The sequence below is a fragment of the Crocodylus siamensis genome, chromosome 9 (assembly GCF_052110815.1).
Source record: "Crocodylus siamensis isolate JL-2025a chromosome 9, ASM5211081v1, whole genome shotgun sequence".
Taxonomy (NCBI): Eukaryota; Metazoa; Chordata; order Crocodylia; family Crocodylidae; genus Crocodylus; species Crocodylus siamensis.
Window position 1 is genome coordinate 56,920,915 of NC_143403.1, and position 27,730 is coordinate 56,948,644.

The window sequence follows — 27,730 nt, forward strand, 5'->3', positions numbered from 1 at the left end:
GACTTGATTAATTGAATCTGCTGGAGCGTGCTAATTTGCAGTCTCCACATCACGTGTTTTCAGTGTCCCTGCCACCATTTAGTTAAAGCTCCCCTGCCACCATTTTGAAGTGTGGGGCATTGGATTTGTGATGGTATGGGCACTTTAATTAGTGCAGCTCTCAGAGCACTCCACCCTGGAGCAGGTGTAAAGATGTCCTATCTTACTGCACTCCTTTATTTTACTGCCTTTATACTTTTTTTCCCATTTTTTGTGGCAGTTGACTATGGACACCTAGCTTATGCAGCTGTGTAACAATCCTAATGTCAGAAATGTGGTCTTATTGCTCCTGGTGTAATGCTTTCTCTACAAATAGTTCATGGGTGGAAAGCTAGACGTTAGGGGTATGTCTGCCCTGCACATTTAACTCAAGTGATTTGTACCTGGGTGCGAGTGCAAAGCCAAATCAGGGTTACTCTGATTTGGTGAGTGTTCTTAAGACTTCTAGAGGCACCCTCCATGGTTCCCTATGATTGCAGTAGGCTGAGATACTCTGTTTCTTTCCCAATGCATTTTGGGAGAAATTGTGTGTCCTAAGAACATAAGATGCATTATAGGAAGGCGGTTGAGAACTGTGAACACTCAATGATCTAGCCTGAACCCTCCCAGCAAAAGAGGTGGGTTAATAGTTTGGGTTAAAATAACAGTCAAGGGCTTAACTCATAACCCCCAGCCAAACCAGTTAGCACAGACACCCTTAGGCCTGAGTGAGGTTGAAGGGGTTTTATGTGTGGGCAGAAGGGGTAAGAGCCTGAGCTAATTGTGGTGAAGACGGACTTCAGAGGCACTTTCACTAGAGCAAACTGAAAAGTACTCAGCTAGTTTTCTTAAATTCTTTACTTCTATATCATTTTAAATGTTGGCTCCAGGGAATATCACAGGAAAAGACAAGCACTAGCAGTATATGAAATCTAAGAGAAAAAAGAAAAAAAAAACATAATAAATCACTTGCACTCATTGTGGGCATGAAAACAAAAGAGATGAATTCTGAAAGCCAGATCAACTCATACTCTGCCAGGTCATCAAGTAATGTAGTCACAAATCCAGAGTAGCTTGAGACTCTGAACCTGTTTTGTCATGAAATCAGTTTCAGCAACATCTCAAACTCCAGAGCAGCTATCAGCATCTTTGGCTTATCTGGCCTGGGTCTAAGCCTTAGCCCTAACCAGCCCACTTCTACTAGGTCCTTGTCTTAGCCAGACATAGGAGTTTAAGTTTTGCAGCAGCTGTACCAGGGAGGCCAGCAGTATATGTTTTTCAATGAACAGTCCAGAACTGCAGACGTGTCTGATGCATGTGGCTAACTTTTTTATCCTGCATTGGAGACCTAAAGCTGCATGCTTTATTGGTGGCTTTGAAAAAGATTGTGAAGTTGCCACCTGCATTTACTTAATTGTGGGATAAATGAGAGGCGATGCTAATTTAGGGCACCTATACATGTGTCCGATGCCTGCTCCTATGCATTTGAATTATAACATATTGGAGCAGACTCAATCAAGTCTGCTGGAATGTGTTAATTAACGTGTACCCCTTCCGCCCCCCCCGAGCATGTGTCAAATCACACTAAGTTTCTGTTCAAATGCAAAGACTCTTAAAGAATAGCAAACAAAATAACATGTTATGTAAAACTCACAAGTTAGGTGGATTCCTACCTAAGTATGGCACACATGGAAACTGTCCTCTGTACTAGGACATCTCTAAAGGTCAGAGAGAGAATTTTATCCTATGGCCTCACAGTGGCTTGTTGAGTTAGACAATACCTAGCTTTAACAAGAGCCCAGCTGGGTAGGAACCAAGAGAAGCAGTCCTGGGGCAGTTTGGGAAAGGAACTTGTGAAGCATGTGACATTATGGATTGATCTGTTGTGGTTATAATTGTTATTAATATTGTTATTGTTGTTAAGCACACCATGACTTGGGTTATTTCTATGGCTCGAGTTACGTGGCTGCCCCAGATGGCAGTAGAACTCCTGGACTGTCCCGCACGCAGGATGGGCTTTTGGTTGCCGAGATGGATCTAAACCTTTGCAGGCAAGTCAGTGACAAATGGAATTTTAAGGTGAGTCTTTATATTCTGTAAAGAAGCCTGACCTGGTCCCTGGGACAGTGTGCTAGCTTCATTTGGAACAGACTGAAGATACCCAGATTGTTAACTGATACAGTGCTGACTTCCAGAGTCTACAGACAGTCTGAAGCCCTGGATAACTACCTCCATTCATCGCTTATATCTTTTAATTTAAAAATATAAAATTAAAAAACTGCTGAATGAAACTAAACCAAACATAGGCTCCTTCAGGTCTCCGTAAGAGGACCCACGCATAGATTTACTGTGATCTTAAAACGTTTGTTTTAAATTCTCAGCTTTTGTTGATTTAGATTCACCCTCTAAAGTATCTTTTGTAGACAGGCCCTGAGTTCTAAACCTTAGAACTGCTAGAGATCTGGAACACCAGACTTTCCAGTCACCCCCAAACACAGCCTGCACTTTGACTCCTGGCAACCAGGATGACAAACCCCCTGGGTAGTAACCTTTATACCCTGGTTCTCCCTGCCTGAGTGCTTCAGAGATATTTTACTTCAGTGTTCAGCGTTTACTTCCAAGAAAAGAAATGGTAAATGCTGGCTGTGACATCACAGAAAGCAATACTTATCTTTTCATATATCATAATATACAACAGTGCTGGATCCTGTAGGCTGCAGCATTCACTGTTCAGAAAAAGGTACTCTGATTTCAACTTGGGGGAAAAACTGAAAGATTTTTACATTGATTCATAAGCCTGCACAAACATATTGTACAACCAGTTTCATCTCAGGAACTGGATTTTGGTAGCTATGAACAAACAGGAAGTTAGGGCAACAGAGAATTGTACATCTTTTCCTATACAGAATTATATCCAGCTTTGAGCCATCACATTCTGCTCATTGCTTATGCTTGTAACAGTTGAGTTCTTTTGATGCTTTGGAGCTATATACTGTGCAAAGGAGCGCTGTTTTCTGTGGGATGCTGGTGCCAACTTTTGCAGTACTATTAAAATCAGGGGTCCTTTCTGTACAACATGTGTCTAGTGTGTCAGGGAGTACATGAGGCCTGGCCCTGTAATAGCACAAATATGCATTCAGATGAAAAGGTAGTTATTACTATAAATAAGAAAATGAGTTAAATAATCCATACAATATCCTAGGTACTATGTTTGTATTGGATTCAGTTTATTTTATGCTACCCCCAAGTCTTGCATTTGCAGCATGCATCAATTTAGTGTTGACAATGGAAACAGGGATGTAGGAAGTTTTAATAGCTGAGTAGCATATAACAAGGGCATTTGCCATCCAAGAGGGTGGAGGAAGGGGGCAGCTAATATTTTTGGCATCCATGAGAGAGCTGAGATTTTTGTCATGGCAACACTTTCCCATCTGTGAGCAGGACAGGTGATTTTTAACACTTCTGGTGGACATGAATTTGTTCCCCATCCTAGACAGTCCTTAACAGCAAGTAGATGCATGATCTGTTCTGGAATCTGCCACTACATCCAACTAAATGCTTCCACTAATATTATCAGAAGGAAAATAATTTAAAAATTGCCCTACTTGCATTTCATTATTCATTCAGACAAGAGAGGGAGCAGTTGACTCCTGTCAGGACCAATATTTCAGACTGTTTGTATGCTCTGAAAGGTGGTACTATATTGAGTCATATTCAGAAAGATTTGGTCAAAAGCATAATGGCTAGACAGACACTTGCTGTGACAGGAATATCGTGGGATCTGTCTATATGTGTGTGCAATGATTTCCATATCAAATGGACTCATTTTCAGTATAAAAATTATTCTTTCTAAATGCCTGGAATCTGAAAATCAAACTGAGTTCTTACCCTACTGTGCCTTATCACCAGGTGACCACAATACCATCATCAAAGCTATAAAAGTTCCTATGTGAATAAAGGTTCTACAGCACAAATGCCCTCAGTGACACCCATGTAAAGTCACCAAGGGCAGTGGAGTCCCTCAGCTGTTACTGGGGTAATAGTTGAAAGCCTTCAACCACCCCTGCAATTTGATTGCCCTAGTTCAAATTAAATAGATGCACAAAAAAGGAGGGAACACAGCTCCTCCTTTACCTGCACTGGGTCTATGTGGTAAGAGAAATAAACAGCTGAGAGCTCTTATTTTTATCAGTAATCAGAAGATACGACTGAACACACAGAGCTAGGAGAGTTGCTGTACATGAAGCAGTGACTGTAACGTTAAGTACATTAAATACATTAGCTTTTGCAGTGGGCAGTGGACTCTGTAGCTGTGCAGTAGTCTTTGTATCAGAGTGCTAGTTAAGTGTACAGATCAGGTGAATTAAGATCTTACTGTTTTTAAAAGCCTGTTATTTCTCTGCCCAGAAAAGCAGCATTAATGGCTATTTTCTGTTCATCATTTGTAGTGGTCCTTGCTTGTGATGAGGTGAAGCAAGACCCGGGAATGCAAGACTTCCCAAACTTGTATGGGCTGTTAGCCCATTCCTGAGCTCACAGCCCAGCTTCTGGTCAGCTTGTGAGGCCTCTCAGTTTAACTTGTAGGCTGAACCCATCTGCAGTCATTGAATTTCTTTGCAGCCCACCTAGCTGTGAACTGTATTTTAGGAATTGCTGTGCTAATTGCAAGCTGTTTTAAGAAGCTAAAACTGCTTTTTTTTCCAGATGACGGGTAGATACGAAATGTATGCGGAGGAACTTGCCAAAGCAGTCCAGCCAGATTTTACACCCAACATCATTAGAGAGTAACCATGTTAGTGACAGTAACATCTTCCCTAAAAATACAAAAGGGATGTAGCTAAGGTTGTCAGCCAAAGTCTTGTTACTGAAACTGAAATCTGATACAGGCAGTTGTAATGATGTTCAGTCAAGAAGTTACCACGCTACAGGTGGGATCTCATTATGACATGCTTCAAAGGGTGCACTGAAATGTTATAATAGAGACTACTCCAAATGAGGAATACTGTACACAGATATGATCTGAGACTTGCAAATTACATTTGTCTGTTCAATTTTGTCACAGGACAAGTGTCCATTCTGTTTAACAGAGGACTGTTATGCATACAAGGACTGGAAAGGGTGTCTGTTGTAATGACTCTTTTGTAGTAATGGATTTTGTTTAAATATGATTCACTTGGCGCTATTTACTATGAGCCATTGGCTGGGTTTGGAAATATTTTCATTGTCCTGGAATTTTAATTGAAATGGAGTTTGTTGCAATGAGATTCTACCTGTATAAGTCAGAGTTATAGGTAACTTATTATGCTGCAAAGTGAAGAACAAATACTTAGAGAGCTGAATGAGAAGTATGCCTGGCTCAGATTTAAGTTCTGCAGCATATGTTAAAGTGCGTGTTGGTGAAATAGTATATAGGTGAGATACTATGTGGCTCTCAGAAAATGCTAGTGTAGTTGGTGGAGGACTTTCTCTATAACACTCATCATACTGAGATAAAAATGTTATAGACTCTCTGCATGGGGTCTTCTGATATCAATAGTCTCTTCTTCCCATAATTTAAAAAAAACCCTTTTTCAGTCAGTCATAGGCTGGATGTTGAATCAGTCAAATGATTCAGAAGAATAATGGCTGCATATGTTGCTCTTGCAGTTCTGAAAAGGAGAAGCTATTTAGGATTGGACTAGATCTTATTTCTCTACTTCTCCCTTTGCTTTCTGTGATAACTTTTTATTGTCCTATTGCCAAACTGCTTACATATTTCATATTATAGGCATGTCCCCTTTGGATGATTTATCTTGCCAGGGAGACAGTGTTCTACCCTCTGACTCCTTGGAGAATTGTTATGTCTGTGTTTATTGGCTTAAGATATTGGATGTCCTGTCCCTAGACTTACGGGCCAAGGAGGGGAGGGAGAGAGTATGGAAGGGGTCAAAACATTTAAAACCCAGTATCTAAAATTAGGTTGCCAAATCATTAAGTGCCCAAATAAGGACCTAGGAGCCTAAGTTTTGGCATCCCTTTTTAAAAGATTTTGTGTCCTGTGGCATGGCTTAGAGAAAACTATCTGGCTCTGGTAACAATTAACAAGCCTTTCTACAAGGACTTAGAGCAGGTAAAAATTAAGAAAAAGAGATATTGTTTAACTGGATTTCTGATGGCAGAAGCAAAGAGTAGACTTTTCTTCTCAGTGGAAATGCCCTTTTTGGAATGCTTCAGACAAGTAAACAGTGTGAGGAAATAATTTTAGCAATGGCAGGATCACCATGGATTACTGTAGTTTTTCCAGGTTGAGGACAATATTTTGGTCCATTGTTGCATTAAAGCTAGAGCAACTCCAGTGAAATCCATGTCATCATTTTAGATTGCTACTGGTATAACTAAATTCAGGTTCTAGCCCTTAATGTCTGTTTGCATCTTAATGCTTTACAATTTAAAACTTCAGTCAAGCAGAAGTAAACATTGCATGTTCTGTTAGGGCCTTATCTAACATTCATAAAACTATTGTGACTTGCACAGCTTTGATTAGATTTGCCACAAAGGTCAGTTTGCATTAAGAGAGCGTTTTAAACTGTGGCTAAACCAAAGGGATCTGCATTATGTTCAGTGATTTCAAATGGTATTTTATAACTGGGTAATACTGTTGTAGATTGGCAGAAATCTCAGGATTTTGTCATCTTACTTTCCTGTATCCAATTTTTAAATAGCAGGGCTCAAAACTCTGCTAAGTAAAATGATTTTTCAAACAGTTTCATAGTGTGTGGTTGTTTTCTTCCTGTAGTAAAGATTAAAGGTTTCCAAACTTAAACCCTTTGACTGCTGTACTAGAAATGTAGATATTGTGACGTGTGTGTGTACAAGAAATGGTGATAGCATTGATTCAGTATTGCATGCAGGGAAAAGACTGTATGATGTGGGAGGGGTTCAATAGAGGGAAAAAAAGTAATATTTTGATAACTTAGTGTCTTGCTTGGATATATTTACTTGTCTCCTTTCCCCACACTCACTTTAGATACTTAATCCAAACAACTGAGGGAAAAGAACTCAGAGGAACTCTAGTCATTTAGAAAAGTTTAAGCAGCAAGACTGTTTCTCTTTAAAAATAAATGTTTTCTCCTATTCTTTCTTGTCTCTTTTTGACTGTACAAGTTCCAGGTGCAGATTTAGCCTTTTTTTTTCACTTGACTCCAAGAACCTTACTATAATCCGTTGAAAATAAAATGCACTTTTTTTAGAAAACTGTTTCTTCTAAAAATGGCCTACCTTGTAAATTTGAGTTTTTAAAAAAAGGAAAAAAGTTCATGATTATCTACTAATACTTTTAGTGCAGTGACTTATTTTCTATCTTTCGTTATACTTCTTCTGTCAGACATAACTACTTTTGGGTCCATAATAGTTATAGTCTGCTCCCAATACATCATCTGTCTTTTTAATATTTTCTGAAGTATGAGATGTCTTTCTAAACCTGGAAAGACATCCAGTCCTGATTAAGTGCACAGATGCCCCCTAAAGTTAACATTCTGTCACTAGTAGTACCCTTAGTAAGTATAAAGCTACCTTCCTTATCCATGTATTTTTCCTGTAGCTGAGAAGGTTTATGTTTTACTGTGCTAATTGCAACTCCTCTTTTTTTTCAATTTACCTGGACATATACTGAGGTGGGGGAGGAAAGGAACCACTTGCCTTTTATGTGTTTACTGTGTAAGTGGGTTTCTTAGATGAAGCAAAATTCTGGTAATTCAGCTTTGGCCTAGAGCACCTTCCTCCATTCAATATTATTAAGACCCTTAACATTTATAGCTTAAAATGTAAGCTGATTAGACATCACAAGAATAGCAGGCTGCTTGCTATCTGTTGAATTGTTTTTGGCATGTCTACACAAAACGTTTGCTGTGGAGTAGACTAATTAGCTCTGCAGTAAACGTCTCATATCCACCCATGCATGTCAGTTAGGCTGCAGTAAACTAATTAAATCCACAGCAGGATAGCACTTGTAAATACACAAGTACTTACAAGTACTATCTTGCTGCAGAGTTTTTTTACTGCATGTGTAGATGCCGGTGTGGCTGGCTGTGTGTGCAGTGTGGGTGCTTCAGTGCAGTGGCTGCCTGCTGGCTAGCACCAAACTGGAGCACCCTCGTGCCCAAGCCAGCCCCTCCACAGCATGTTGAGCTAGGCAGGAGCAGCCCCAGGCTGGTAAGCTGACCTCCGGGCTGCCTTCCAGCTAGGGCTGCTCTCGCCCAGCTCAATGTGTTGCAGTCCTAAGCCCATGTTCAAATAGCACACCTGGGAATGATAAACTCTGGTGCAATAAACACCAGTTTACTGTTTTGCATTAATAACGTGTAGACACTGTGGCTGTGTCCAGACAAGTGCAGCGGTGCGGTCTGTGGTGCCACAGACGCGTCTGCAACACCACATACTACACATTCAGGTGTTTTCTATGCTGCAAGACAGTGATGGGGAGGGGCACAAAAACCACACAAAGGAAAAGAAAAAAAAGCAGGGTGACGCATGCATGGGACAGTGCACTCCACCCAAAACTGGAGCCTGGTCTACTGGTCTACTGCAGCCATATTCCAGCTGCTGACTAGGCTCCAAGCAGCAGGATTGCTGTTGCTGCAGCCCCAGGAGGCCCCCAAGTAAGGCTGCTGGGGCCAGCCTAGTGCTGGCCCCCACCCCTCCACCCCCAGGGTAACCTGCCGTGTGCCAGAGGGCACATGGCACAGGCATTCCCCAGGGACAAGTAACAGTGGTACAAGATGCCCTGCTGCTAGTTGTCCCCGGGGGAAACAATCTTCCATGCTTGAGTGGACACGGTCTTTGTGTTTGTAGTTTTTACCTGATTTAGTCAATGCTTTTTCCCAGTATCAGTGTTTAAATTCTGTCTTTTAAGAATAAGTTTGGGGGATTTTTGGCAATTTTAAACTTTTTGTTTTGTTTTTATCCCCGCTTTCTAACACACCCTAAATCCCTTCTCCCACCCCCGCAACTCCTCCAGCTTCCACAAAGGCAAACGATATCTTAAACTTTATTCTTTGTGTTGTTTTAATTATAAACTATTTAATACAGCCTATCTAGAACCAGGTAATGACCTGCCAAAGAAGTTACGACTGCTTACTAGGGAATGAGTAGTGTGGACAAGATCTCCGTAGTAATCCCATTAAAGATATGTACATACAAATCAAGGAAACCATTGCAAAGACACTGATCAGAGATGCATGTTTAACACATCTATTACCCCACACCATACAGACATGGCTAGCATAGTGCCTTTGAAGATGTCTCTGTTACTCTACAGTACTGCTAGAGAGACAGGCTTTTATATAACCTCCAAAAGTCTATTGTTTTGAGAGATGGAGTTGCACACAGCAGCTACATTTTTCAGTTGCAACACTCCCACCTTTATACCTACAGTGCAGAGAAACTGTTGGATTAGCTTATCCCTTGTATAAACCCCTCCCACAATGGATACTCAGTTGTTGTGAGGAATGCCTATAGCTGCATGCAGATTGCAAGCTCTAAGTGTTTCACATGTTCCATTATTATATCTCCAATTTTAAATGGTCAATTTTGTCTGGGAAAAGTGGCAGGAAACCAACCTAAATTCTAATGATGGTGCTTTAACAGCTGAAGTAAAGATTTAACTCATAAGAGTTCAAAAATGGCAATTACAGTTGTTTATTTTCTAGTTTAATACATAACACTTCCTTTAAAGATCTTGAGACACTTTTCCCCATAACAAACTCATGACAAACAACTGTTACAGTATTCCATACTGTTATCAGTGACTTTAAACCTTTATTGTGTATGGTTCAATTACAAACAAAAATATATTTATGTATAAAATATCTCTGCATGTAAAATATCCCTTTTTTGCTGTGGATAGTGAGGATAAAAAAGTATTAGACAAACATTCTCAGAGCAAACAAACTTCAAACAGAAAAAAATTAGGTAGTGTTAAGAGAATTTTGACATTCTGAATTTTTGCCCAATCTCTTTTTTAACCTAAAATTTTAATCCCTGCAAATACTCTGTATTAACTGTCTTCACATGGCTTCTGCCTCTCTTTTGTTTTCATTTCCCACATCAGTCTTTCACTTGACTTGTAGGAGATTCTATTGCCATGGGTGTCCCATGTTTTTTCCCTTTGACACTTGATCAACTCATTTTTTTAAATCGTTACGTTCTGTTGAACTGTTTGAAGTCCAGATACCCAAACACTTAATACAACAGCAGTAAAAATAGTTACACCCACACTTATTTTTCAAACCCACTTATACTAGGTACTTTCACAATGAAACAAGATTCAGTTTTGCCTCTAGTGATTCATGTACAATCTAAGGCTTCCCTCCCATGGTTTAATGCATGGTTCTGCATCTGAATAGCAAAACCAGTGGAGTCCAGTTCAGACTGGCTGCTTGGTGAAAGATATTACTCTTTTCTGTAATAACTGTTTTCATTGGGCTTAAAAGATCTTTTTTAGAAAATAAATTCCATGGTGATTTGATGAGGTTGAATGAGTTACCTGACTGGAGAAAGTACGGATTAGAGAGGTATTGTATGAACCTGTAATTAGTTTACAGATAGGTTAATTAGTAATATAGCTAATAAGATCTTCCTAACTTAGACATCATACAGGTGGACTTGGCCACAAAATTCTGTGAGTGGCCACATGGTGGTTTAGTTTGTAGAAATAAGGCAATACCTGTTTCTGGTTTTGGCCCCAGGACCACTGCACTAAGTCCTAACAATGGCACTGATGCCTCTATTCTGTTCCCCCCTCCCACATCTGCATCCTAATTCCTGGTTACATGCAGCAAGTGCCTCAATACATTCCAGTCTCAAAGAAATGGGAGTTCAAATGCATGGTTTCCTCATAGCACCTACTCACTGCTCATTGTTTTACACTGAAAAGCAGCTGTATTTACTCCTCTGTACCTATATTCCAAACTTTGTAAGGAGGAGGCACTCAAGATTATACTGAGCGCACACATTACAGGTACTTCACTGGCACTCTGTAGTGTTTGCAAACCAACTGATCATAGATATTTTTTCCTTACAACTTTTGTCTGTTATCATGTGATAAAACACTGAATCCCTCTTCAGTGTTTTTATCTGCAGAGAATAATGCTGTACTATTCTGCTCAATTAAGTTCTCCAGAACAGCTTTAAAAAAGACAGCGTTTATAAGAAGCGTACACTCTGTTGGTTGTCTGGATGCAAAATTATAACACACCCCACAGCATTGGTAATAATTTTTCTTTACAAAAAAAAAAAAATCTTTGGAATTAGGCGGGCAGTTCTGATCAGTTGTTACCATTTTATGGGAGGTCACATTTTGGGCCAGAAGTGGTTGCCACTGTCTAGCTGGCTCTACACACTAAAGGTCATCTAATGAAGCACATTTAGATTGTTGTGAACAAAATTCAGAACTGAATGTAAAGTGGCAAGACTAGGAGTCAGTATTTCCAGGACTTCTACAGGTAAACTTGTGAACTTGGTAGCTATTTTCTGTACTGCACAGAGCTGCTCACATAACTGACTACAAATAAATATGTTGTAGCAGTCCATGTGCGGCCCCCTAACTCTTATAGTTTAGCTTAAAATACCATAATGGAGTGAAACTACTGCTGCTTAATTCAAAGCACAGAGGTAGAAAGTCTGAATTCCTGTCCTAATGTCTTTTTGATTTCAACCAAGAGAAGTCTGCACTTCTTGCACCTACTTGTGGGAGGTCCCCTGCTGAATCTCAACAGCAAAATTTGGCCTCAAGTTACAATGCAGCCTTTTGGCAAAGTCTGTTGTCTCTGTGCACGCATACCATAAACCCCTTAGTGTGTCAGAGGTTACTTACTGCATTTGCTTAATCAGTTTAAAATGTGTACAGACTTTTCCCTCTCCGAATACTGGAGAAAATTGCATGTGTGGATGGCATCATGGGAGGAAAGGTGTTCTCAGGTCTGTTAAGAGACTCAAAAATCCCTAGACCCAAATAAAATGTCATTATTCAGTGTACTGGGGTAATAGGACTCTGGGCAAGATATTCTGGAGGAGTTTAACTCATCCAGTGTAGCAAGTTAGGTAAAATAATGCTTCAAGTGCTTAGTGCTGGGAAACAGTATCCTGTAGCCCTTCATGGGAAGAACTGTATATCTACTGAAGAGAAGATCATACTGCAAACTCAGCCCAGAAGTGCAGGTGGTGAGGGCAGTCCAGCTGAGTTTATAGAGGAAGTGGGCTACAGTAAATACATTTCATTCTCATAATGCAACAGAACTAAAAAGATTCTACCATTGTTGGATCATAAGCTGACAAGTCATTTTCTTACTTCAAGAAAAAAAATCTGTTGGCTACATTAATCATTTTTTTTTCTTTACTACATCTGACTGGCTCACAGCTATCTCAGTGTCAGATGAAGATCAGGTCTTGCAGTTCTGAAGGCAAACCAGAGTGAAACAGGTATTTGCTCTCCTTCTACCTCTCATTCTCTTTAGTAAAGCCTGTGCTTAAACTCCCAAATGATGATTTAGTTCATGCACTTGGTGTATCTTATTTTGTATGCTTAATTCAGAAACAGGCAGCTGACAGAAAGCCTGACTGGTGGGACTGCATTTTATAATGCTGTCAAATGTGCAATGTTAAAATGTAAAAGTGTATATAATATATATATATCTTGCAACATCAAATATTTCATCAGGAATAAAAAGATGAAGATAGCACTGCAATATAGTTCTACGAATGTCTATAAAGCATCCCTTATTTAAGATCCCACTGCAATGCAGGAGCAAAGTCTGTGCAGTGAGAGTCCTGAGACAAGCAGCCAGCTGCTATGCAGCCACTGGGCAGACTGCACCGTGAATGACAGGAAGTACCAGACTTGGATGTCAGCTGTCCATGTAGATGAAGAGAATATCCTCATCTGTCCCATAACTTGTCCTGGCTTCCTCAAAGTTACTGATACTGGTGCTGCATGTTCCTGTGGGGCAAGAGCAAATTGTTAGTCAGACTCAGCTTGGGGAAGAATTTGCTCACAAGTGCTTAGCTTGGCTTTGGGAAACCTGCACCAGGAAAACTGAACTACCAGTAGATCACTCTGAAATATCTCTTGGGCTTTACTTCCAGTAGCAGGTCAAAGCAAATGCGTGGTTCAGTGATGGTTGCAAGGGGGCCATATAGACTTAAAACACCATATTGCTTATGGTTTTAGCTGCAGAACAACATACATAGTTTTGCTTTGCCAAACCATATCCTTCTTAATACTCAAAGCTTGTGAAATGCAATGGTGATGGGACCACACAAGAGCCTATTGAAAAGTGTACTTGCAACACAGAAAGTAGTTTGAAATCATTGAACACAGCAGCAGCCATTTTAAACCTCATGACGTTGCTGCCTGATTCTGACTCCTGTTATCCTGGATACTCTCAGTTCTACTTTATGCATGTTCTAGAACGGGGGCGGGCAAAATACGGCCTGTGGACCAGATCCGGCCCATGAGGTCATTCTATCTGGCCCATGGGGCCCCTAAAAAACTTCGAAAATTAACATTTATCTGCCTTTGGTTCCAGTAAAAAATGACAGGAGCCAGGCGCAGTAGGACCCAGGGGAAGCCTGGCAGGCTCCTGCAGCAGCAGGGCCTGCCCAGCCGGAAGCCCCAGCAGGGGCTTCTGGCCTGGGACCATGTGGCTAAACTGGTGCCAGAAACTCAGGTAAGGTGGGAGCAGGAGGGAAAGGAAGGAGCCCGGGCAAAAGCTGAGTGCAAGGAAAAGCAGCCCTTCCCCCACCCCAATGCTGGCGCTCCCTACTGCAGCCACTCACAGTCCATGCGGGGTTGTCCTGAACAGGCACAGGCAGCCCCAGGTGGGCCGTGAATGGCTGCAGCATGGGGTGCCAGCCACAGGGCTGGCTCTGGGCTGCTTTTCTGCCCCCGGGCTCACCACCAACTTGTAACCTGCCCAGGCAGCCAGCCTGGGCCCTATGCCAGCTCCGGTCTCACCTGTCGGGGCTGCATGTGACAGCTACAGCTGCAACCTCCCCACTTGCTGCACTGGGCAGCATTTGCCACTGCCACCTCTGTGCTGCCCAGCATGGCAAGCGGGGGCACCGCAGCTGCTGCTGCCACAGCACAGCCCAATGGGCGAGCCCAGAGCCAGCACGGAGCCTAGACTGGCTGTGGGGGCAGGTTACAAGCTGGGGCTGATACCGGGGAGGAAAAGCAGCCCCGTAGCTGGAGCCCTGTGCTGCAGCTGCTCACAGCCCGCCTGGGCCTGCTCAGGACAGCCCCACACAGGCTGTGTGCAGCTGCAGCAGGAAGCATCAGTCACGGGTGGGGCAAGGGCTGCTTTCCCCTGAGCTCCGCACCAGCTCATGACCTGCTGGTGAGCAGGGGGTCAGGGCTGCACGGTGCCCCCCAGCCTGTACCACAGGGCTTAGGGGCACTGGGAGTGAGTGGGCAGGGAGTCATCAGGAGCACAGGGCCTGCACCAGTGTGTCCTGGGGCCAGCGCCAGCAGGGGTACAGGGTCCCGACCAGCAGGGGCTCCATGGAGCCGGGCCAGCTCCCCACTCCCTGCTGGGGCAGCCCAGCCCGGCTCCACAGACCCCTGCCAGCTAGCACCCCACTTTGGGGCCCACTGGTGTTGGGCCTGGGACACTGGTCCCATGATGGTGACCAGGGTACCTGCCAAGGGGCGAGGCTAACCATGCAGCCCTCAACAGCTTGCCAAAACTGGGTAAGCAGCCCTCTGCCCAAAATAATTGCCTGCCCCTGTTCTAGAAAGAAGAGAATGAAGCACCCAGAATGAAGCAAGATTTTGTTACTACTCACGGTCAGCATAGGCAGGGTTGTTGTAGTAGATACTCCCTGAGGCTTTGTTGTAGCCACACAAAACAATAAAATGGCCCTGGTAGTCAGGATTCCTGCAGAAGCACTTCTGGCCAATGGGAAGGAAGCAGCAATATTTGACAGGGCTCGAACAAAGTTCACACAGTAACAGGACTGCATTCACCAAAACAATGGCTACATGACCTTGGGACAGGTGCTTCTGTATATCCTGGACAGTCACCGTGCTGCAGAGAGAAATTCAGACACCCACATTCACAAGCACAGCCAGAAAAGGCATCTGTATTTGTTGGACTAACTTTATCAAGCAGGTGAAAGTGGACAGTCGCCATCTTGGTTAGTTGGTGGTATGATTAATGGTAGGGACCTTCCTAAATCGTGGTGGAAGTTCACAGTACAACAACTTTAATCTTGCTCTTTTTGCCTCTCGGCCACTCAGCAGTAAGGGGGAGGGGAGAAGGGGGGCACACGGCAAAAAGAGCAAGATTAAAAGGTGCTGCTGCGCCCCGAATTTCTGCCGTGATTAGGTAGGTCCCTATTTATAGGACTCAAGTACAAAATGTGTTGCTGAACTTCAAACAAGGACTCGGCTACATCTGAGGACCAACATGGTCTCATTCAAACGTCATCATCCTATCGCTGCCAATGAAGTGCAGAACTGTTTTAACTGCACTGATTTAAATGGAAGCTAAGAGTACAACTGGTGCTCAGAAGCAGCGTGTTTGTGAGGTGGTGAGTAAATCATTCAACACCTGAGAAGCTACAGAAGTTATAGGAAAGTCAAGGCTGCTCTTGACTGGTACTGAACCCCTCCCATCTACCCTAAACTCTAGTTGCAGCTTCTCTCTGAAGAATCAAGTTTTTACCAGCTGAGGATCTAGGGATCTTGTAACTGTGTAGTCATCTTCATCTCTGCACCCTAAGCTGCATCTGCCAAGTAGGAACATACAGCTTCTTCAGTTACAAGTCTGGACTGTTTGTCCACGCCAGGATTATTTTACTAATACTTCATGATGCCTGGTATTAGAGGGGGAAATCTGCTCATGGCCAACCAGTAATTTTGCTTGTTTTAGCTGAAACCCTTCCCTCAGGGATACAGACAGATGGTATGCTTATTCTCAGCCTGACTCTTGGATCACATCCAGATGTTCAGGCCATGTGCAAGGCCTTGCTGAATTGATGTGCCATTTAAATGTTCCCAGTGTTACACAGATGCTTGTACAGCCTTCCCCAACTCTAATGCAAGCCAAAAGCTGGAGCTTTATTTGTATGCTAGAGATGACTCAACATTTTGCTGCTCCCTTCTTCCTAGGTGTAGCACTAGATGAATAGCAACAGGCACACAAACTTGATAAATTAGTTAATAAGTATGGTAAATGCACACTGAAAAAGCATATAAATACAATAAGGTCACAATTTCAAGTTACAAATGCCACCTTTCCTTGCTTCTTACTCATCCGTTCAGTAAACAACAAGAGAGAGCTAAATTCAGCCTTGCTGGAGGGGGTGCAACTCCTGACTTCTGTTTAGATGCTCATGTGGTTTCTACTCATTTTTTCCTTTGCAATATCTCACAAGTAATTACAAGGCTTTAAGTAAATTGCAGTGCTTTTCTTCTCCCACATTTGCAAGTGCTTTCATGGAGGTTCCATCGTCTGATGGAAACAGGGCTATATAATATAGAACAGTCTTAAGATTGAAGCTATTTGGCAACATTTATAGGGTTTCCAATTAAGCTGCCTTTTGCTTGTTTCTCCATCTAGGCAGCATTAATATAGTTCTAGAAGCAATGGGTTTCACATCACACAATGTTCTCTTTCTTATGGATAGCAAAGTTATTTGAGAACAGCCAGTTAGAATACTGAGTGGTATTCTTCACTGGGTAGCCTTAATTGAAGACCAGATGAGGAACCTAATAAATAAGTGTCCCATTAGTGATTCCAGAACACTCTTCCTTCCCTTTCATGGCCCTACATTTTTCTCCTCCTTTTCCCAGTCATCTCATCGTTTGTCCTCTGCCTCCATCTCAAAGGAAAGAGCAGAAGAGAGGTAGGGCCTGATTTTAATCTGATTTGCACCAGTATAAGTCAAAAGTAACTGACTGTAGTCACAGCAGTGAGAAGAGAATCGGACCTCCCAGGGAAAAACAAATGAACCAACATGCTTACGATTTCTCCACCAGCACCTTGCAGGCTTTGGCTTGTGCGAACAGCTGGTTCACCCGGTTCTCTTCCGTGTCAAAGTGCTTCCTGTAGAATGACTGAGGAAAGAAGAGACTTGATGAACATTTGCCAGAATTAAACTCATCCTCAGTTAATCTACAGTTTAAAAGACCCTGTTAGCATGGCATGGGGCAAAAGATTGCTAAAGGGATAAGAATTTTTCCTTCTCTACATCCCTGGGTGAGAATCTGCTGTAGGTCATCAGTTCAAATTCAGGCCAGGTATGTAAGATGTAATTTCTATCTGATGGCTATTCAGCTGCCTATGTGAGATGAGTCTGGTAGTCTCACAGTGGTTCCTACTGGGCAGGCAAGTCAACATCAGAAAAGCCATCACAACTCTTGGCACTATTTAGCCCCCTTGTTGGCAGTCTCAACAAAGGCCAAGGATTGCATGGACATGGAGACTGAATTCCCCTCTCACCTCTAGAGGTGGTTCCTCCAGGTCAGGGTTGAGGCACGTTGGTGGGGGAAGAGTTGTGGAGGCTAGCACTGCCACTGCCCAGGCTGTACCTGTTCTGTGGATAAATAGAGGGCTTCAGTCTCCAAGGCTGTCAGATAGGCTGGAACCTTTCATGAACACTAAATTCATACTATCTTTTTCACAAGCATATTTTGGAATTGAAGATGGAGAAGTTCTGGGACTGTGTCCTAGCCTCAGCTCTGGAATGGTTTCATGGACTGTGTGATAGTAGACAAACTCTTTTTACAGAATTGTGGGAACTGTAACAACATAGTATGTCTCCACCAGCATGACCCTGATGAACTGTTATTAAAAGCACTGGCTCCTTCCCAGTAAATGAGGATGCCAACCTGGTTTTTATAGCCCTTGTCCACTCCAAGCGTCTGTGTGCAGAACCGATGCTTCACGCCAAAGTGCCGCATTAGGTAGGCCAGATCAATGGTCCAGATGCTTTTTGTCAATCGAAGTTCCCGGATGGCCTTCTGAAACTCATCGTCATCCAAATGATTCATGTACCTGAGATATTGGGAGGAAGGGGAAGCAGGTATTAGCAAAATGTGTCTGTTTCAGCCTCTTAGCATCATAGAAAGGAAAACCTGAAACAATAGGGTTTGGTTGAGAATTGATCACAATATAATGCACAAATGCCTCACAAATTTCAAATGAGGGAAAAGGCAAGGCAGGGAGGACTTCACTGGTTTTATTACACATGACTGTTTCTCTTTGAAATTTATTACTGTCTTGATTATTGTACGGTGCTAAAGGTGTACAGAATACTGCACACTAGGTAAACTCTATTAAACAAATAACAAGGTCTTATCCTGAAGAGTTTACAGTCCAAGAACACACGTACAATATAAAGTAAGCACAACAGGGGTGGGAACTAGAGCTGGGTTGCTTCAAGAAATAGTTGGATTTTAAAATAATTTTTTTGGAGGAAGAGGAAAGAAACTTTGTAAATATTTATGTATCTCAAGCATTGAGGCTTGTACGAAGAAGGTCACAAGGGAAAGAAAAGAACCAGTTGGGAGGCACTCTAACTGAAGTGGAAAAGGGTGCAAGAGACCAGGGATTTATTCAGGCACAGTTATAGAAAGCTTTGTAAATGAGAAACAACTGAACTTGTACAGAAAAAAGGAGAAGCTGGAAGCATTCAGGGAGGGGAGGAAACAAGGTCACATTAGCAGGGTAAGAAGATACAATTTTAGAAGCTCAGTTGTAAATGGGGAGGAGAGGAAAAGAGGTGAAAGGGGAAGGAGAGGCAGAGGTTACAGTAGTCAAGATGGGAAATTACCAGCACACGGACTAACGTCTTGGCAGAAGGGATGGAGAGAAATGAAAATCTTCTGCTTCATAGCTACTAAGTGGACATCTAAATAGGTATTTCACTCTCCTGCACCTAAGCTCATGTTCCTCTGTGGAAGGAAAGACGAGTTCAGCAGGAAGCTAGCACGTTACAAACCGGGCAACACAGAGCATAGTCTTGAAACTCAAGGAATCTCTGGAATGTTAAACGTTTACTTGGCAGAGCAGATACCCTACTGGAGAATGGCAAGATACTAATGTCTATTAATATGGGCTAAAACTCCTAGTTATTTGAAAAAGTACAGAAAAGACACTAAGTGAACTGCTGTGCCAAGTAACTGTCCCAGCAAGGAGGCTGGATATAATTATGTAAAGTAAACCATGCTACTCTGCAGGGAAAACATTCTAGCAGGTTAAACATGCTGATCAGCAGAGTTCTTAATCAACTATTTTGCATCTATCAGAACACATGGTTAGTTACTTAAATCTTTCAGCTTTGTTTTCCTTTTCCTCCTGCTAGAGAGCTGGTGCTGTGCCTAGTCAGGCAGCCATCATTCTTGGAAGGGTATGGGGAAAATATGCTTGGATGGAGTTGGGAGGCTAGGTCACAGCCAGCTACCTCTACCAACTTCAGCCCTTAGCACTGAGTCCTGATATATGAAAGTGTGTGGCAGTATGAGTAATACTTTCCCCACCCTGTGCCCAAACCCACCCCTTCAACCCAGAACAATTACTTACTGCAGAACCATCCTGGAGCAGGCTAACCCACAGTCCCAGTGGTACAGCTGCTGAATAACTGGCACTTTCAACTGGATGTAGTCAACTGTAGCAAAAACAATACATTAATATTAAGAACATAAATAAATAAGCCCAGGTGGGTATATCCTTCCATGCACTAGTTCTTTTGCCAGCTCTCTATGCTGTACTGGGGCACTTTAAAAAAATGAGGCTGAGAAGCAACTAGCTGACAGGAAAATAAGTGTTTCTAAAGAAGTCCATTTAGCAAGAAGTAAAACTAAGGTGTGGTTTTAACCTGGCACTCCCTCTTTGCTGACAATTCTGCACCTTCCTCACACCTCCTATCCATTTTTCTGGTTGGTGAAATCCCTGGTCAGGGCCTCTGTTTGAGTTCCAGCAGACCAGGGGAACCACAGATTTTCATCTCTTATTGTGGTATGTTCAAAACATTCTCTTTTTTACAGATGTTGTGACTCTGGAAACCCTCTACATGTCAAAGAATGCACCCAAACAGCAAGAGTATTCATCAGGCAAATGCAGCAGGTCAAGCCAGAGGAAATGCTAATCAAGACTGTAGTATAAACATAAGCAACAAAGCTCCACAGGAAAAGATCTTGAAGCCTTCCCTACAGATGCAGATCTTGTCGGTGACACACCCAGTGTATTACTGTTTATTCAAATGATTTTGCATTGAAAATCAACTCTTGGAAATGACTCTTCTTGGCCTTCTGCATTATGAGCTCACAACAACAGCGCCAAGTAAAACAGAAAAAAAATCCCTATAAGAAAGCTTCAGACTGTTGGGTTGAAATACAGTGCAGCCATAAAATAAACTGCAAGGATGTCTGCCCCTCCCCAACAGGAGAAATTATGACAGCTTTCTACTGTCAAGGGTGATGATGAAACAGTTGCAACCTCACTTCCTGATCCACTACCTCAGAAGTTTTAAAGTATCCAGAGTCAGTTTCAGCCCAAACAGGTTTGATGGTCAAGGGCCTTGTGTCCTCAAGAACCTTCCCACTTGAAGTAAGATGACTTGAGGAAGCTGTGTTAACACCACGTGAATCGAGTCTTCACAAGTCTTCTGATGCAAAGACAAGAACAAGACGCGTTCAACGTCATACAAGCTAGTTGTGATCAACATCAGCTTTTCAATATCGTCCTTCTAACTTGCGGCAACTTTCCACTGAAGGGATGTCCCAGCTGGCATGCAACAGGAACAAGCAAACATGGATTTTGGGGGCTCCTTCCAAAATTCCTGTGCATCCTGCTGTTTTAAGCCATCCTCCCGCGTCTCTGAAAACTGGCGTTCTCTCCTGTTAATCTGCCTGGCCAGCACAGATCAGAGCGCTCGGACTCGTTATGCTAAAGGAAGTATTAATCCCAGGCATTTTCTCACGTGGGAAGGTATGAATCATTTGTCACAAACTAAAATGAGTCGGTAATCAGTTTAAAATGAACAGAAGGAAGCTCTCTCTCTCGCAGGGTGGAGCGCCCCATCCCCCCGTGCTGTGCAAGCCCAGCTGAGCCCGGCTCGGAAAGCGCCAGGGGACAACGCGCCCTTGGAGGGAAGGGGCAGCAGTCGCTATTGAGCGCGGGAGCAGGGGCTGGCGGCTGTGAATCAGAGCTGCCTCAACCGCAAATGCTGTAGGCTACAAGTGGGAGAGGCACAGCGGGGACATCAGACCCAGGCCACCCTCCCCGTCAGCACCCGCTTTCTGCCCCTGCCCGACAGGAGGGACCTGGGGGGAGGGCTGCACTGGCCTCAGACCCTGGGGCAGCGGACAAGCCTCGGCCCTGCAGCAGCGCGGGGCAGCAACAAGTGAAGCCCGAGGTTTGGCCGAGTCTCCTGGATGGATGCCGGGAGCCTCCTGCCCGCGTCCCCGAGCCCGGGCGGGGCCGGCCGGCAGCAAGGCCGGAGGCGGTGCAGGCTGCGGACACAAATCCTCACCCCCCACCGGGGCCCGCGGCGTTGGAGGCCTCCCAGGGCCGGACAGCGCGGGGTGCCGCCTGTAGCCGCTGCCTCATCCCCGCGGGCAGCACGCACTGACCTGCAGGCGGCCCCGGCCCCGGCTGCGGCTCGGCGGGCGGCGGCCCGGCCTCCCGGGGGCTCTTCATGGCACCGCCTCAGTGGCCGGGGGCCGCGCCGGGCTGTGGGGGGCCCCTCATGCCGCCGCCTTCTGCGCGCCCCGGCGCTGCTGCCGGGCGGGGCGGGGCGGGGCGGGGCTGGGGGTGGGTGGGAGAGAGGGAGAGGGGCGGGAGTGGGACCGTGCGTGCCCCGCTGCACTGGGACAGGTCGGGGGCCCCAGGCGGGCGCCGAGGGGGCTTCTCCCTGCGCCCCCCCAGGGAGAGGGGGCATGAGGGGGCTCCCGTGCAAGCGCCCAGGGCCGGGTGGAGCGCGCTGCCGCTGGGGGAGGGTGCGGGGGGACATCGCGTGCGTGGGCGGAGGCGCCCTGTCGCCACTCGGCGGGAGGAAGGCGGAGACCAGGACGCGGGCGGAACCTTCTCTTTGGCCACCACGTCCCGCCGGCCCCTCAACTCGGGGACACCCGAGTGGCGCGTCGCTGTTCAACCATAAAGTCGGGGCGCCGCGGGTTAGAGCGGGACGCCAGACTTCCGGTTCCGGCGCGCGGGGCAGGGCGGGAAGCGCGAGGGACCATTACAGTGCTGCTGTGGGCCGCATGCTGTGAGCTTCTCGCTGACGGTGGGTGGTGGCTGGGGTCGGGGCTTAGTTGAGGTCGGTGTCTTGTAGGGGCGGCGTATTAGTTTTCCCAGAGCGCGTCGAGGCGCATTCTGCCGTGGCTTGACCCCGGGCAGAGCCCGCGGGAGGCGCTGACTACCCCCTCCTCCCCCTCGCCTTGTCTTGTTCTTCCCTCCCGCAGGGTAGGGCTGTGCTGTCGCCGGAGAAATGTCGATCGGGGTGCCCATCAAGGTGCTGCATGAGGCCGAGGGCCATATCGTGACGTGCGAGACCAATACGGGGGAGGTGTATCGGGGCAAGCTCATCGAGGCCGAGGACAACATGAACTGCCAGGTAGGTTGGCCCGGGGGTGGCCCCTAGTCTGAGGCAAAATGGGGTGAGGCCCCTACTCTGCCTTAGGCGCTTGCCTGAGAGATGGGCTCAGGGTTGGTAAAGCACTACCGTGCTGAAGCAGAAAGCGGGGAGCTGCCCATCTTGGCCTGCCTCTGAGGCCACTTCTGCTTCTACCATATATAGCCACTTACTCTTTTACCAGGTCTGAGTACAGTGATGTTGGTGATCACAGCTTCTCATATCATCAGCCAGCTTGAGTTCTTCCTTCCTTCCCCAAAAGAGATCCCCCCCCCCACACACCCACACAAAGCTTTTCCCTCTAATAGCTTATTTTCTAATTGCCCTTTTTTTGAAAAGTCTGTCAAATCAGGCTGGGGTTTCACTGTGGCTGACTTGAGGCTGAATGTTTACACTGAGCAAAGTATTTCCTCGGCTGATGGAAGTAACAAAGCATGAAAACAAATGCTTTTATGTAAAGCAGCCCATGTGGAGGTGGTTAGTCACATTAGCCTGAAGTCTCTGATTTGGTTGCTTTAAAGAACAGGATGTGTTGCAGTTACTCTAAGTGTTAAGGCTTAAGCCCCCACGTGGACAGTCTTCCCTCCTCTGGGATACTGTGAATAGATGAGGAGTGTGTAGGTGACTTAAAATGCCCAGTTTGACACGTGCAGGAGGAAAGAAGAATATTTAAATATTCCACATCTGAATTCTGGAGGTAAAGCTCACTGTTAGAGGTATTGAGTAGCTTTTGTCTTCCAGATGTCCAATATCACGGTGACATACAGAGATGGGCGAGTGGCACAGCTGGAGCAGGTGTACATTAGGGGTAGCAAGATCCGGTTCCTCATTTTGCCAGACATGTTGAAAAACGCTCCTATGTTAAAGAGCATGAAGAATAAAAACCAGGGTTCGGGGGCTGGACGAGGCAAAGCAGCTATTCTCAAAGCCCAAGGTAGGTACTTCTAGTTGGTCCTTAGCTTTTTTGATAACTTACTGACATGGTGAAATGGATGCATCGATTTATTACTAAAATATAAATGTTGGCAGGAGTTTAGTTGCCAGCCTGAGGTGCAAGTTAGATGGTTGAGTAGTTTGAACTTAAGTTTGTCAGTATAAATTTTGTAGTGCTTCATTTAAAAAAAAAAAATCCCCAGAAACAACCTAGGGGTAAACTGATGGAGATTTTGGGGGCCAATGCCAATAGCCAATTTTTAAGGAGGCATATCTGCTGATACTGTGACTTCTGATAGCAGCCTGGCAGCTTGGAGAGCTGCGGGCAGCTGTTGAGCCTGTTGTGGTGGAAGGGGCCAGGGGGAGCAGATCAGTGACCCCACAGTGAGGGAGGGAGTGGGGCTGGGGCTGGGGCTGGGATAAGTGCTGCCTAACCAGGGAGGGTGTGGGATGGAGCTGCAGCTTGTGCGGGAGCCGCTGGTCTGGCAGTCGCCTGGCAACTTGCACCACTGATCCGCCACTTGTCTGGGAAGGGGGTGGCATGTGTGGTGTGTCCCCACGCCCTCCTGGATGAGTGGTAGGAGCCACTGGGTAAATGCTGGACCGGCAGCTCCCAGATAAGCAGCGCACAGTGGCAGGAGCTGCCCCATGCCCCCCCCAGACAAGCTGCAGCTCCATCCCATGTCCACCTTGCCCTGGCTGGGCACTTCTTCCCCAGCCTCACTCCTCCCTCACCACAGGGACCTCAGATCTGCACCCCCACGCCCCTTCTTCTACCTTCCACCACCCCAGATTTACCAGCTGCCCACAGCTCTCCAAGCTGCCAGTCTGTGCTTCTCGCTGACTGTGTGCTGCACTGCAGCTGTGCACAGACCAGGCATTTATCAGCCAAATTATTGGCCACATCAAGCCAACTTCCAATTTACATTCAGTTTTCTTTATATCAGTGCCTATCCAATATCGGACCAATGGATTGATGCACCTCTACAAAAAACTTTTAAAATACCAATATTGGTTCTGAAACCGCTTTGGAAAGAGTCAGTTCTGGTGTCCAGTATAGTTTCATAGTTAGTAGGGTCGGAAGAGACCTGAGTAGATCATCGAGTCCAACCCCCTGCCATGGCAGGAAAGAGTACTGAGGTCAAACAACCCCAGCAAGGTGATTGTTAAGCTTCGTCTTAAAGACCCCCAGGGTAAGAGCCAGCACCACTTCGCTTGGAAGTTGGTTCCAGATCCTAGCTGCCCTGACAGTGAAGTAGCACCTCCTGATGTCTAGTCTCAATTTACTCTCTGCCAGCCCGTGACCATTATATCTAGTCACTCCTGGTAGTGCTCAGGGGAACAGGGACTCCCCCAGTGCCTGCTGGTCCCCTCTGACTAGTTTGTAACAGGCCACTAGATCCCCCCTCAGCCTTCTCTTGTGGAGGCTGAACAGGTTCAGGTCCCGTAGCCTCATCTTGTAGGCCTGCCCTACTGTCCCCTGATCATGCAAGTGGCCCTCCCCTGGACCCACTCCATGTTGTCCACATCCCTCTTGAAGTGTGGCGCCCAGAACTAAACACAGTACTCCAGCTGCGGCCTGACCAGTGCCGCATAGAAGGGGAGGATCACCTCCCTGGACCTTCTTGAGATGCATCTGTGGATGCATGACAAGGTGCGATTGGCCTTCCTGACTGCATCCCCACAGTGCCTGCCCATATTTATCTTGGCATCAATGATGACTCCAAGATCCTTTTCTGCCCCTGCACTGACAAGAAGGGAGTTCCCTAGCCTGTAGGTATGTTGCTGGTTCTTCCTCCCCAGGTGCATCACCTTGTACTTGTCAGTGTTGAATCCCATCCTATTCTCATCCATCCACCCCTGTAACCTGTCTAGGTCCAATTGTAGCCTTTTCCTTCCTTCTAACATGCCCACATCCCCCCATGTCTTGGTGTCATCAGCAGATTTGAACAGGGTGCTTTTTACCCCCTTGTCCAAGTCACTGATGAAGATGTTGAACAGTGCAGGCCCGAGGACCGAGCCCTGAGGACCACTGCCCACATCCCTCCAGATGGAAAATGACCTGTCCACCACCACTCTCTGGGTGCAGCCCTTCCAGCCAGTTGGCGACCCATTTGACTGTAGGTGTTGACACAACCATCCCCCAGTTTCTTAATGAGAACGGGGTGAGAGACCATGTCGAAGGCCTTCCGAAAGTCCAGAAAGACTATGTCCACTGCTACCTGTGCATCTAAGTATTTGGTGACCTGGTTGTAGAAGGGCACCAAATAGATATCTTTGTACTTCCCAAATGTGTGCACACATTGTGTGGCAGTACTTTACACCACTTAAATCTTTTGCACAGTGATCCTTCTCTAGGCATTGTGAAACAAATCTATTTCTGCTATTGGAAAACTTCATTTAAATACTAAAATGACACACGTCTACAGGTGCTTGTACTTACAAGCCACAAAATCAAGATTTTTCTCCTATCTTGCTTGTTCTTTGTATTCCTAAATTATTGGTATTTGTACATAGTGGAAAAGGAGCAAATATTTGTGATCTGTGATGCTCGCATTTTACTTTTAAGCAAAGATTATCCAAGGAATAAGTGGGAATGGAGGGGGGGTACCTGGAATTGTGCTCAGTGCTCCTGTTTTAAGTATGGCTGAAGTAAAATATTCTCTCTCCTTATTCTGGAGTATTCTCAATTTTAGTCCAGAGGTGAAGTGGAGCAGATGCATAGCATGCATCACTTAATCTGAAGAAAATGTTGGTCCTCAGTGTAAAGCTACTTCTAAGGAAAAATGGGAAACTATAAAGCAGTATGTCACTTTCTGAATGACTTGACTTCTATCCTGCTAATTCAGCATCAGGCTCAGTAAAAAAATGATACATAGCCCATATAAAATATATTTTGATAGGATGACTCGCAGAAATCTGTGTCAGATCTATACAATTCTTTTATTTTCTTTCTCCAGTGGCTGCAAGAGGAAGAGGTCGTGGTATGGGCCGTGGCAATATTTTCCAGAAGCGAAGATAACTTTGGGCTCGACTGACTTCTAGGGGGTTTTCTTTTAGCATTTGTGGAAACAACTTTTTTTTTTTTTTTTAATTTGTTAGTGGCACCAGGCCGGCCCTACTATATTAAATTAAATAAATCTGTTTGTGACAAAACAGGCATGTGTCTGTGTATCAGGATGCAGCTGTTGAATAAATGGCTTTATAGTGGCAAGTGTATTGCACAGTGGTGCTGGATTCTGAAATAACTGCTTCATTTTTAAACAGGTCTCCATAACTTGGTTTTATTTTTCTCACAGATTCTGTCTTAAGTCTCAAATGCTCTTTCCTGCAGAATCCTGTTGCTGTCCACTGTAAAAGAATGAAAATGTTTTACTCTGCACTGTTTCTGCTGCAGTTCTTTTGCAGTCCCTAGTCCAGAAGGACTTCCCCTCTGGATTCCAGGTTCTAGAAGCCTGGCATGCCTTTCTGGACAAAGCTAATAAACACCTTAAACCTCAGAGCAGCTTGGTATTCAGTAACCTGATTTGTCCTCATATGGGTATATTTAAGTGTTCCATGGAGTTATTTAAGGGTTTATCTGTGACCGTGTGCGCTTGCCCAATGCTGTTATCCAAAACACTTTTCAAGAACCAATATCAAAAACACTGTTTCTAACCATGGCAGACCTGTCACGTGGACAGTCTGGCTCCAGGAAAAACTGACTTCAGACATCATTAGCTAGATGAGAGCAGTAGTTTTGGTTTAAAGAGAATATTTAAGGGAATTTAATGGTTCCATTAAGCACTTTAATGTCTCAGCCTGGGACTCTGCAAATACAGAATGCAGTCAAATGAGAGAATCCTGGCACGTGTGCAGTTCTGCATGTGTTAGAACTTTTGCCTTTATTGTGAAAAGCACTTTTGTTTTAAGTACTAGAGGGTAAAGCTGCCCACATTTTGTTCAGGGCAGAGAGTTGGGAATGGGGTGAGGGGGCTTTTTGTAAACTTTTCTTAATGGGAGAGAGGCCATCTGCTGTCTTCAGGTCCCCTCAGCAGCAAGGTGCTATGCTTTCAGAGAACCATACTAGAAATATTTGTAGGTTCCCAAAGGTGCACGTAAATGCACTTTCCTGTATAACTGTAAGAGAGACCTCATACTATGCACTTGTACAGCATATTTACTT

General features: G+C 44.9%; 3 protein-coding genes across 6 annotated transcripts in view; 2 read left to right on the top strand and 1 right to left on the bottom strand.

Annotated features, from left to right (window-relative positions):
• Positions 1-6,761, top strand: part of UPB1 (beta-ureidopropionase 1) — a 30,634-nt gene extending 23,873 nt beyond the window's left edge. The window contains exons 9-10 of the mRNA XM_090062563.1: positions 1,943-2,097; positions 4,723-6,761. Of these exons, the coding sequence (XP_089918689.1) occupies positions 1,943-2,097; positions 4,723-4,806 (239 nt within the window). The 3' untranslated portion in view covers positions 4,807-6,761. The remainder of the gene's footprint in view (positions 1-1,942; positions 2,098-4,722) is intronic.
• A 3,022-nt stretch (positions 6,762-9,783) lies between these two features.
• Positions 9,784-21,839, bottom strand: GUCD1 (guanylyl cyclase domain containing 1). 2 transcript variants are annotated; one of them, XM_090062891.1, is made up of 7 exons: positions 21,632-21,832; positions 20,516-20,664; positions 19,581-19,665; positions 17,888-18,053; positions 17,022-17,113; positions 14,839-15,080; positions 9,784-12,991 (listed from the first exon to the last, which is right to left on the bottom strand). In XM_090062891.1, exons 3-7 carry the CDS (start codon positions 19,589-19,591, stop codon positions 12,900-12,902), a joined length of 603 nt encoding a protein of 200 aa, XP_089919017.1. In that variant the 5' UTR covers positions 19,592-19,665; positions 20,516-20,664; positions 21,632-21,832; the 3' UTR covers positions 9,784-12,899. The 2 variants fall into 2 exon arrangements, with proteins under 2 accessions (XP_089919017.1, XP_089919016.1); XM_090062890.1 differs by lacking the exon at positions 20,516-20,664 and having other exon boundaries at positions 21,632-21,839.
• Positions 21,840-22,018: 179 nt separating this feature from the next.
• SNRPD3 (small nuclear ribonucleoprotein D3 polypeptide) lies at positions 22,019-27,065 on the top strand. 3 transcript variants are annotated; one of them, XM_090062895.1, is made up of 4 exons: positions 22,019-22,174; positions 22,463-22,614; positions 23,374-23,566; positions 26,526-27,065. In XM_090062895.1, exons 2-4 carry the CDS (start codon positions 22,489-22,491, stop codon positions 26,585-26,587), a joined length of 381 nt encoding a protein of 126 aa, XP_089919021.1. In that variant the 5' UTR covers positions 22,019-22,174; positions 22,463-22,488; the 3' UTR covers positions 26,588-27,065. The 3 variants fall into 3 exon arrangements, with proteins under 3 accessions (XP_089919021.1, XP_089919018.1, XP_089919020.1); XM_090062892.1 differs by having other exon boundaries at positions 22,135-22,284; XM_090062894.1 differs by having other exon boundaries at positions 22,139-22,266.
• Positions 27,066-27,730: the final 665 nt, after the last annotated feature.

Excerpts from the sequence above, each read along its gene's own strand:
- GUCD1 (XM_090062890.1), bottom strand. The coding sequence starts at position 21,698 with ATGAAGAGCCCCCGGGAGGCCGGGCCGCCGCCCGCCGAGCCGCAGCCG. Across the intron at positions 18,054-19,580 it reads TGCTCCAGGATGGTTCTGCA|GTACATGAATCATTTGGATG; the intron begins GTAAGTAATTGT and ends CCAATATCTCAG. Across the intron at positions 15,081-17,021 it reads AAGGTGCTGGTGGAGAAATC|CACGGTGACTGTCCAGGATA; the intron begins GTAAGCATGTTG and ends TTCTCTCTGCAG.
- SNRPD3 (XM_090062895.1), top strand. The coding sequence starts at position 22,489 with ATGTCGATCGGGGTGCCCATCAAGGTGCTGCATGAGGCCGAGGGCCAT. Across the intron at positions 22,615-23,373 it reads AGGACAACATGAACTGCCAG|ATGTCCAATATCACGGTGAC; the intron begins GTAGGTTGGCCC and ends TTTGTCTTCCAG. Across the intron at positions 23,567-26,525 it reads AGCTATTCTCAAAGCCCAAG|TGGCTGCAAGAGGAAGAGGT; the intron begins GTAGGTACTTCT and ends TTCTTTCTCCAG.